Source organism: Sciurus vulgaris (genome assembly GCF_902686455.1).
Source record: "Sciurus vulgaris genome assembly, chromosome: 14".
Classification (NCBI taxonomy): domain Eukaryota; kingdom Metazoa; phylum Chordata; class Mammalia; order Rodentia; family Sciuridae; genus Sciurus; species Sciurus vulgaris.
This window is the reverse complement of record NC_136475.1, coordinates 58,525,153-58,536,170: the sequence shown is the minus strand read 5'-3', so window position 1 is coordinate 58,536,170 and position 11,018 is coordinate 58,525,153. Positions and strand designations below refer to the sequence as shown.

Below are 11,018 nucleotides of genomic sequence, written 5' to 3'. Positions count from 1 at the left end.
TATAGTTTAGTACAGTTAAATTTTTTTTTTTTTTGCAATTGACTGGCAGTTTAACAATTAAAATTGATTGTACCTTATTGATTTGGCTTAGTTTAAGAAGATTCTGTTTAAGAACCATTGCAAAAGTATTATTTGAAATAGACATTTTATTTTACTGTATTTTTTCATGATTAGTTTTTTTTTTTTTTTGGTATGGGGATTTAACCCTAGCGGGGTTAACCACTGAGGCATATCACCAGCCTGTTTTATTTTTTATTTTGGGACAGGGTCTCACCAAGTTGCTTAGGTCCTCACCAACTTGCTGAGGCTGGCTTTCGATCCTCCTGCCTCAGCCTCCCAAGCTGCTGGGATTACAGGTGTGCACCACCTTGCCAGTGGAAAAATTATTTTATGAATGCTAAGCATTTACTTTTAAATTTGAGACCATACATTGGTTTTTCAATGTGGATTTTGAAACTACTACATATATTGAAAAAGGTTTCTTGGTTAGTCTCTCAGCTAGTGGCAGTGTCAGTAGTAATTAATTCCTAAAGAGAGGAATTAATTAAATAGTATCAAGCATTGCAGTATGTGCAATGTATTTTTTCCTGTACATAAGGGATTAAAGTATTTAACATTTAAAAACATTTTAATGTTTTTATGCTGCTTTCAGGTTGGAAAGATGATGGGCACATGCCTTCATATTTTCCTTGAAAAAATTTATTTTTGATACTAGGAATTGAACCCAGGGGTTCTTAACCACTGAACTACATCCTAAGCCCTTATTATTGGAGACAGAGTCTTACATAAAGTTGCTTAGGGGCTTGCTAAATTGCTGAGGCTGGCCTCAAACTGGCAGTTCTCCTGCATCAGCCTCTCAATTGGCTGGGATTACAAGCATGCACCAACATGCCCAGCTAGGTTTTCTTCTGTTTATTCCTCTGTTACGCTATTGACATTTGCACCAAGCAGTTCTGTGTATCATGCTGCAAAAAAAAGGAGCCATGTAAATTTGAGATCAAATTTCTCTTTCTACAAAGTCTCTCTTTGGATATGGTCATTAAGAGAACTTAGATGGTTTCTAATAGCTAATTGAAAATCGTTCAGGATGCTCATTTTTTAAAATCTGCCCATTCCTAGTTTAGAAGAAGAATGTGAATCTTCTCTTTGCACATCTGCATTAAGAGCAAGAAATCTAGAGCTGTCTCAGGACATGAAAAAGATGACAGCTGTGTTTGAGAAGTTACAGACTTACATCACTCTTCTTGCCTTGCCAAGTAAGTGTGTTTATTGCTTATTGTTCAAATTGAAGGACTTAAGAGCACAAGAACCTGGAAAAGTGAGATAATTTTGCTTGCAGAATAAGAGGAGACTAGAATCTGGAGTCAGAAAAACTGGAATTCAAATCCTCTAGTCCCTTGGACAGAATACTTCACCTCTCTGTGCTTCTGTGTTCCCATTTGTAAAATGAAGGTAGATGTTTTGAGTATTAAGAATGTACAATATTAGGCATTAAAGCATGCATTAAATATCATTCCGTTTTTGCCCTTCCTCTTTTTTTAATGGAGAAGGGCAAGTCATAAGGATTTGTAGCAGCTTTCCAACAAGTAGCACAGGGGAGCTAGTAGTAAATATACCATTTGTTTCTCTTGGGCCTAATTTGTAAAAAGCATTTTTAGAGTGGACCTTATTTTCAATGATGTTTTTCAGAATGCTATGATTTTCCTGGAATAGGATTTTTTTTGTTTTTAAAAAACTTTCTTCTGACATAATTTATATATTATACAATTTACCCATTTAAAGCGTATGATTCAATAGTTTTTAGTATATTCATAGACATATGCACCATCAGTAGTTAATTTTAGATCATTTTCATCACCTCTTTAGCTTTCACCCTGTTTTCCAATTCCTCATTTCCTAGTGCTAAGCAATTACTAATCTACTTTCTGTCTATAGATTTGCCTATTCTAGACACTTCATACAAATACTATATGTAGTTTTTAATGGAACTATATAAATATGTGGTCTTTTGTGATTGTTTCCTTTCACTTAGCATGGTGTTTACAAGATTTATTCAAATTATAGCAATACTGGATCTTTATTCCTTTTTATTACAGAATAACATTCCCTTATATGGATGTACATATTTTATTTACCCATTCAATAGGTAATGGACATTTGGGTTTTTGACTATTATGAATAATGATGCAATAGATATTCATGTACAAGTTTTTGTGTGGACATTGTGGACATATCTTTTCTTTGGGTGTATGCTGAGAGGGTGGAATTGCTGTCATATGGTAACTATATTTATTTGAGGAGCTGCTAGACTGCTTTCCAAAGCTCTCTACCATTTTTGCATTCCTACCAGCAATGTATGAGAGTTCTGTTCTCCACATTCTAATACTTATTACCATCTGACTTTTTGAGTTTAGCCATCCTAGTGGGTGTGAAGTGATAAGTCATTATGGTTTTGCTTTGTATTTCTGTGCTGTCTAAAGATGTCAAGTTTTTTTTCGTGTGCTTATTGGCCATTTGTATGTTTTCTTTGGTAAAACATCTATTTGGACCCTTTCCCTTATATCTGTCCTATGCCAGTACCACACTCTCTTGACGGTTGTTACCTTGTAGGTTTTTGAGATTGGGAAGTATGAGTCTTCCTACTTTGTTTTTCTTTTTCAAGATTGTTTTGTTATTCAGGATCCTAGTAATCCCATATGAATTTTAGAATTGGCTTGTCAGTTTCTACAATGAAGTCAGCTAGGATTCTGAGAGGAATTGCATTAACTCTGTGGATAAGTTTGGGGAGTGGGTTGACTGTGTCCCCCCAAAAGATATATGACATTCTAACCCCAAGTATGTATGTGTATGACTTTATTTAGAAATAGGGTTTGTAGGTGCAATTAAGTTAAAATGAGATGATACTGGATTAGGAAGAGCCCGAAGACGATGACTGATATCCTTATAAGGAGAGAGAGATTTGGAGACTGAGATCTAAGGGAGAATGACATATAAAGACAGAGGAGGGATTGTAGTTGCCCCGCTACCAGCCAAAGGAAACCTGCGGCCTGTGGAAATTGGAAGAGGCAAGAAAGCATTCTCCCCAGGAGTTGTGGGTGGTAGCATGGCCCTGCCAGCATTTTAAGTTTGGACTTCTGGTCTCCAGAACTTTGAGAGAATAGATATCTCTTATTTTAAGTCTTCCATTTGTGGTACTTTGTAACAGTAGTCCTAGAAAACTTATAGGGAATATTGCCATCTTAACAACATTGAGTCTTCTTTAAACACTATTTTCTAGTTTTTAGAGTCTAAGTTTTATACCTGGATGCTGCTTCTCAAAGGGTTCAGCCTTGGGCATGCACACTGTCTTCTTCCTAATTATTCCCTGGCTGATTACTCTTGTGTTTCCAGAATGCCTTGGGGCACAAATTGATAACAGGATGATCCAATTAAATTTGGTCTTCTTTATGGGCGTAGTTATAGATCTAGCATTTAACTAGCAGGTAGGGTTTTGAGGTCAGTGACTGAGATTTGTTCTGGTCCCATGAGGACTTTCTTGAGACTTCTTTTCTAGTTCTCTGTGGTAAGCCAGCCTACAGTTTAGCTTAAATTTCTGTGAACCTACAAGTTGCCCCCTGTGCTTTTACCACAGGCTCCAGTTTTTGAGAGCCTTAGGCTTGAACTTCTTCACTCCTTTGAGAAGAGGTTCAGAGCTCTTGTTTTCAGGTCTGCTTCTTCCTCAGAGAAGCAAAAGTCTCTGAGCCATGGTTTGGTGCTGGCGACAGTTGCTGCACTTCTTTCTGAGTGCTTGGTGGAAGGAGCAGCAAACCCAGGTCTGCTTGGCCTGCTATTAAGTCCTCATGGATCAGAAGACTTAATGTTGTTAAGAAGAAACTATGGAAATCATGTTGCTGAGCTGGGGCAAGGGTGATCAGAGACCCAATTCTCAGTGCCTTGTTCAGGTAGTGCCTTCATCTCAGGAGTAGGGGCTGGGCAAAAAAGGAACACTTTTCATGTCTTGGCTGCATTTATCCAGAAATTAGCCTTAGCAGTAGTCAGCTGGGGGCAAGATGAGCTCTCTAGTCCATGAACCAGGAGTTAGAAGAGTTGGAGTCCTGTGTGCTTGACTAAACTTGTTGGGAGGTTGAGATGGATTTCTTAATCTCCAGGAGTTGGTAAGGGAAGGAAGGCACTATGTCTTGTTTTAAATACCATGGGCTCCTGCTGTTCTTGCTGAGTTGTTACAGATTTTCTTGAGTAAATGTTTCTTCATTTGGTATGTGTCTTTAGAACCATTTCCTGAAACGTTGATTATTTTTTGTAGTCATGACCAGTTTTGCTGGGAGGAGATCCACAGAGTTCCTCATGCTGTTATGCCAGAAGTAGTACTCCATGTTAAATAATAATGTTTTAGTGATTTTCAGCAAAAAAAAATGTGTAGAGAATGAAAAAAATGAGAAATGTGTTATGTAGTAACAAGATGAAAATTCACACAGACTCTTCATTTCAAAAAGAATCATCAAAGACCTATTCCTGCTAAGCAAATTAATTTTGATTCTTAACTAGTAAAAATGTTTGTGGACATGAGAAATCCAAATCAGTTAAGATATTCCTATGTTTATCACCATTATGTATGAACATATCTGCGAAGGTCTATATATATATATTTTGTTGTTGTTGTTGTTGTTGATGGACCTTTATTTTATTCATTCATTTATATGTGGTGCTGAGAATTGAACCCAGTGCCTCACAAATGCTAGGCAAGTGCTCTACCACTGAGCCACAAACCCAGCCTCTAAGTGAAGGTTTTTAAGGACCATTTTTTTTTTCCAGCATATTACAGGCAATCTTTACACTGTATCTTCTTCCAAATAGAGGGAGATGGTGGGCAGGAAAATGCTTAAGTTTGTGATTTTGGTTTCCTAGGTACAGAGCCAGATGGACTCCTTCGAACAAACTATAGTTCTGTTTTAACAAATGTTGGTGTTGCTCTGCATGGTTTTCATGATGTCATGAAAGGTAAGCCTTGAAAAAGAACTTAAATAAGCTTAAAAACCTTCATCTCACTTCTCAGATATGCCTGAATGAGATTTAAACAAATACTGCCAAGGGTTATAAACCTTAGATAAAAGGCTTAGTAGCATTTGGCTTACGTAGAAGTGCACAGCTACTGCCTTCTGCTTTTCCCATCTGCTTCATTTCTGAAGGTAAACAAAGTGCTGAACAGAAACCTTTGTGTACTGTATTAGCCAGAAAAACATATTCCTACTATATGCAGGTAGATGGAGTTTACCAAACCAGACATGCTATTCAGGGGCATTTAACAAAATGTTTTACATTTGTTGGAGCCCAAGCATGAAGGAATTGAAAACATTAAGGTTAAAGTTCCCAGAAGGAATACATCTACGCATTTTTGATGTTCGAAATGCCTAATTCCTGTCTTGCTCTGTATAGTTTTAAGAAATGAAGATCTATTTTCAAACCTTGGTCAGTTTATAATTTCTTCTGTGCTCTTAAGAATGTATTATGCCAGTAGGCAGAGGGAAATCTTTTAAAGTATTTCATACAATTCTTAGTATATGATTCTGAGCCTGACCAGTCAGTAGCTCTGTGTTAACTTCTAGATTCCTTTTCTTTCTTTTCCTTTAGAGACTCGTAGTAGGGAAGGAGAATAGGCAGGAGGGATTATTAAGTACTATTGGAAGTAGCCAAGTGCCTAAATGATTCATTGTAGTGTTTAGTTAACAATTAGTGACTCATTTCATAGACAGTAATTTTAAAAACTTAAGTTGTTGCCTATAACATGTATAAGAAGGGTACACTTGGTGCCCTCTTCTAGATTGGCACACACATATGGCCCTGAGATTCATTCTTCATCCCAGCAGTATTTCCAAACACCATTTTACCATAGTCTGTAGAATGGGACCTCCTTGGCTTGTTTTTTAACTATAAGGAACTTTTAAAGTCTGGAGCTTTCCTTGGTTTCAGGAATCGTTGCTTGGGTAGGTAGTCTCAGTGGCACTTCACAATAGTCAGTCCGAAGCCTGCAGAACTTAATTTGGTTTATTTATTTATTTATTTATTATCTACTATGCAACTTTTGGTTTGAGGAGCTGGGACTTAGCTGTAGTGGTCCATTCCAGAACTTTTTTTTTTTTTTTTTTTGGTACCAGAGATTGACCCCTGGTCTTGTAATCACTAAGCCATATCTCCAGCACCATTTTTTTTTTTTTTTTTTACTGTTTTATTTTAAGACAGGGTCTCACTAAGTCTTTAGGGCCTCAGTTAATTGGTGAGGCTGGCTTTGAACTCATGATCCTCCTGCTTCAGCCTCTGAGTTGCTGGGATTATAGCGTGTGTCACTGTGCCTGGCTCCAGAAACTGTTTTTAAACTAGTTCTAGGCCTTGAAACTACAAGTACCTCTGTGTCTCTAGGTTCTTTGTTGTTAAATTTCAAAGGAATATTATCATTTGTTCCTGCTAGCAGTTTCTCCAGAATTTCTAAATAGGAGATACCAGAGCAGTAGATGATAGCTACCCAATTAAACGGGGTCTTAACATTTCTTTTTACATAAAAAAAAAATCAATTAACAAGGGGTCTTAACATTTCTTTACATAAAAAAAATCTTGATTTTACTATATTGCTATTTTAATTCATCAACCATGTACAACGTTTTATAAAGCACTTTTGTTCATACCTTATATAAGATTGAGAAGCTGCAAGTATCAAAGTACACTGCTGTTACGTTTGGCGTGAGCTGTGAATGGAGATTAGGGATGGTCAGAACCCCTCTTTAGCCCCTTTGTGCCACCATGTGTTTCTTTCCTTGAAGATGAAACATAATATAAAGAAAGAATGTTGGGAAACATGAAGAATGTTGGCAAGTAGGTTTAGAGCATGTTGCTAGATTTACAGTTCAAGTCTATTTTCATATCTAGCTTGGAAGACTATTGTATATCTTTCATGAAATCTGAGAGCATTAACAGAAGAATCTTTGTTTTTAAGAGAACTCTTATTTCAAACTTCTGCCTTCCTGCTTTCCCCAAAATTATTGCTTGATCAAATTTGGAAGTAGGAGGGAAAGGCAAGTAAGGTGGTTAGCTAGGTTGTTCTTAGTGTAAAAACAAAATAGGGAGTTATAAAAATGTTTATCTTATATAGAATTAAAATGGAAGTGAACTTATTTTTAACAAGTGGCATTCTTTGTTTTTAAAATTCTTTTCTGTTGTTTGTAGATAGACAAGAATGCCTTTAATTTTATTGTTTATTTTTATATGTGTGAGGCCCTGAATCAAACCCAAGGCCTCACACATGCGAGACAAGCGTTCTGCCACTGAGCTCCAGCCCCAGCCCAATAAGTGGCATTCTGTGTGAGAATGATTTGATTTTTAGTCTCAGTGACATCCAAAGTAGGTTGATTCATAGAAAACATAAAAGGAAAAAATAAATGTATGGTCTTGGTCATATGATTCCTTTGTACTTTTTGAAGTTAAAATTTAACATCAAGGGACACCCTAAATAACTAAAATATTTGGATCAAATAAAAAGTAAACAATTGGATTGTCAGAATTAGAGTCAAACTCCAACCGCATTGTTCTTAGTATTATACTCTTTCGTAAGTACCTCAAATTATGTATAACTATAAAACTCTAATTAAAAAAAAAATAAAAAACAAAGTACTTCAGTTTCCTATTAACAAACCAAGATTGCCTGCTAACCAACTTGTTATAACATTGTATATTTCTAGTAAAATATTGAATAAAGCTGCCTGGTGTGTAGCAAGAAAATGTCTGTTTATACAAAAAATTTTCACCATTCTAACTGAATTTTTACTACTTGGAAATCTTACAAAATATACAGAGAATTTCATGTATTTTTTTAAAATATGGCCTGGAGTGTACGCTCAGTGATGGAGTTCAACTGGGTTCAATTCTTAGCACTGTATATAAATAAATAAAATAAAGGTCCATTGACAATGAAAAAATATTTTTAAATATATATATTGAACATAATAGTAATGTACTTATTGGTTAGTTCCCTTACTATAAAACTTTTACATAGTAATGTAAGATTTTTTAATAAGAAGGAAAACTAAGGTGTATATAGACTCTTATAATAACTTTTCTCAAAACTAAAACTATACTTAATTAAAGACATATATAGGTATGTAGATTGTATAAATAATATGTATTTATTGATTAAACAATTCCCTAGTTTTAAAGTTTTAGTGAAAATGAGCTTTCAGAGAACATAGTAATTTTGTATTAAAATATGAAAGTGTCAGGTTAAATCTTTAATACCATAACTTTCCAAATAGTCTTATTTCTCCTTTTAATTATGCATAATATAAAATCAACTAAATTTATTGATTTTTAATAAATGAAATTCTTTGCATATATAGCGTCTATAAAAGTTAATTTTCATGTTTATGATTTATTTTTAGCTTTGTTGGTAGTGATAATTCGTGTTCTTTGAAGCAGTCTAAAAAATTCAATGAGAACTGTATTGTAAACATTTTCTTACTTAAAAATGTAATTACCCTTCACTATAAATCAATGTCATCATAATAATTCTCCCATTTTCCCTTATTTCCAGGACAAAATCATTATATATCTCAGAGACCCAGAAAACTCCAAAACTTAGCTCTTTGACCAATTTGACTGCAATTTCTCTTAAGCCTTTTGTATTTAAGCCTCTCTTCTGTGTTTTTTAACCACAGACCTTTGTTGTAATATTATTAGATTGGAAGTAATAGCACATGAAGCAGACACTGGAGTACCCAATCCTTATTTGGCTGTGCAGACATTTCTCATTGCTAGGGTGTGTATTAGCAAATTACCTAAGGTCCATTATGGAATATGGGACATCCTGCTTATGTTGACTGTTCTGTTCCAGCCTCTTGTTAGTGCCTGCTAGACTGTCAAAACAGTGGTTTCTAACTGGTAAATCCTGGTCAGGATCATTTATCCAATGCTAGAATAAGGGCTAGTTCTCAAATAAAAAAGAATCAGATCCACAAGCTGATGGCTGGAGTCAAAACAGACAAGATGGTGTTAAAAACACTCATTTCTCCCTTCTTTCTACCTGAATTTGTGGCCTAATTGATAATGTTTAGCACAGTAGTGATACTTAGTACCATTTGTTAAATTAACTTTATAAATTTGTAAAAGTAGTGAGTGGGCTGGTTATCTGTATGTGATTTTTGTATAGATAGTAATGAGTTTCAATTTTATTGCTTCTATAGATATTTCTAAACATTATAGTCAAAAAGCTACAATAGAGCATGAACTTCCAACAGCAACACAGAAGCTGATAACAACTAATGACTGTATCCTGTCATCAGTAGTGGCATTAACAAATGGAGCAGGAAAGGTAATTATTTTCTGGTTTATATTGACAATTCTTAAAAAAAAAAAAAATATATATATATATATATATATATGAGATATATATATATTTTTTAAAAAATTGTATAGGAAAATTTATCTGTAAAAATTTTGGAATATAAAGCTTTTTTTTGGTAAAATATAGTTGTACCATTTTCTTTCTCCATACCCAATATTTGTTTATTTCTTTAAAAAAAACTTCAGCTTTCTTCAGGTTGAATTATCTTCTCAATGTTTAAAACAGTGTGGTAGTGGTAATTGTTTGGTATTTGTGGTGAGTATCACTCACAATTCATGTCAGTGCAAGATTGAAAGATTTGAAGATTATACATGGTCTCAATATAGATCCTTCAGGGGTCTGTTACATAACAATTGAAACATTCAGAGAGAGCAAAAAGTCATGCAGTACAACCTTTTTTAATATTTTGGATGCCCCCCCTGTAATTTTTCTACTTTAGTATTAGGGATTTAACCCCAGGGCACTTTACCACTGAGCCCCAGCCAATTTTATTTTTATTTTGCAACAGGGTCTTGCTAAGTTAATTGGGGCCTCAGTTGTAACAATAGTGCTTTCGTATCTTAACAATTCCTTTGAAGTGGCTTCAATATGTGTCTTTCATTGAACCTTTAATATGAATTTATGATCGTTTATGTCATTGAGCACTTAATTATTATAAACTGACCCAAATGTGGTTTCTTTAAAAATCTTTTGATTGTGGATATTGTGATTTCTTCAGAAGTCATATTCTCAGAGTCATGGTGTTATCAACACCTTTAACAAGATGTTCTGGAGACCTTCCCATATGTATAAAACCAAAAAGACTATTCAGAACTATCTCACCTTTTTATTTCAGCAGCTCAACATAATTCCTAAAGGAAGTACTCATTTCTGTATCTGTATTTATACATCATTCTTTCTTCTGATGGGTTGATCATAATAGTAAAATTTTTCTTCAAGTGGTTTTAATCAATCAGAAGTGATCATAGGTCATGTTAGACATTCAGTGTCACCTTTCCTGCATTTGGACTTATCTTTGTGACCATTTGTCACAAAGCTTAGGGCCATAATTAAGAAGTGTTATCTTTAGGTTCTGTGAACTCACAAATCCATGCCTAGTGAATTTCTGAGCCAGAGGATCATCCCCATTGCTTTCTTTTATCCCCTTCATCTACAGCATGCCAGAAGCTTACTGAGGATAACTTTGATTCAATTAAAAATTCTGAAAAAGAAAATGTTGATATTTTATAGGAGTCTCTGCATTTGTTGCCTTTTATAAAAACACTGAAGTATTAAATACCTGCATATTTCACAGTTTATTTTAGCTGTGCTCTTCCTGAAACCTTAAAATGTTGTTTCAGGGAAAGGTATGTATCTGACCTTTGCTCTGGAATTTTTATAAATGTGTTTTAACCATTCTCTTTGAACTAATGTTAGTTGCTGATTTTTTTTTTTTCTTTTTTAAAGTACCGGGAATTGAATTCAGGTGCACTCAACCACTAAGCCACATCCCTAGCCCTATTTTGTATTTTATTTAGAGACTGGTCTCACTGAGTTGCTTAGTGACTTGCTTTTGCAGAGGCTGGCTTTGAACTTGAGATCCTCCTGCCTCAGCCTCCCAAGCTGCTGGAATTACAGGCATGCACCATAGCAC

At 34.9% G+C, this 11,018-nt stretch overlaps 1 protein-coding gene across 1 annotated transcript in view; it reads left to right on the top strand.

Annotated features, from left to right (window-relative positions):
* The window catches only part of PPP1R21 (protein phosphatase 1 regulatory subunit 21), a 104,512-nt gene that overhangs the window by 27,560 nt on the left and 65,934 nt on the right, over positions 1 to 11,018 (top strand). Inside the window, exons 12-14 of the mRNA XM_079111647.1 lie at positions 1,120 to 1,256; positions 4,906 to 4,998; positions 9,225 to 9,352. Coding sequence (XP_078967773.1) covers positions 1,120 to 1,256; positions 4,906 to 4,998; positions 9,225 to 9,352 — 358 coding nt within the window. The remainder of the gene's footprint in view (positions 1 to 1,119; positions 1,257 to 4,905; positions 4,999 to 9,224; positions 9,353 to 11,018) is intronic.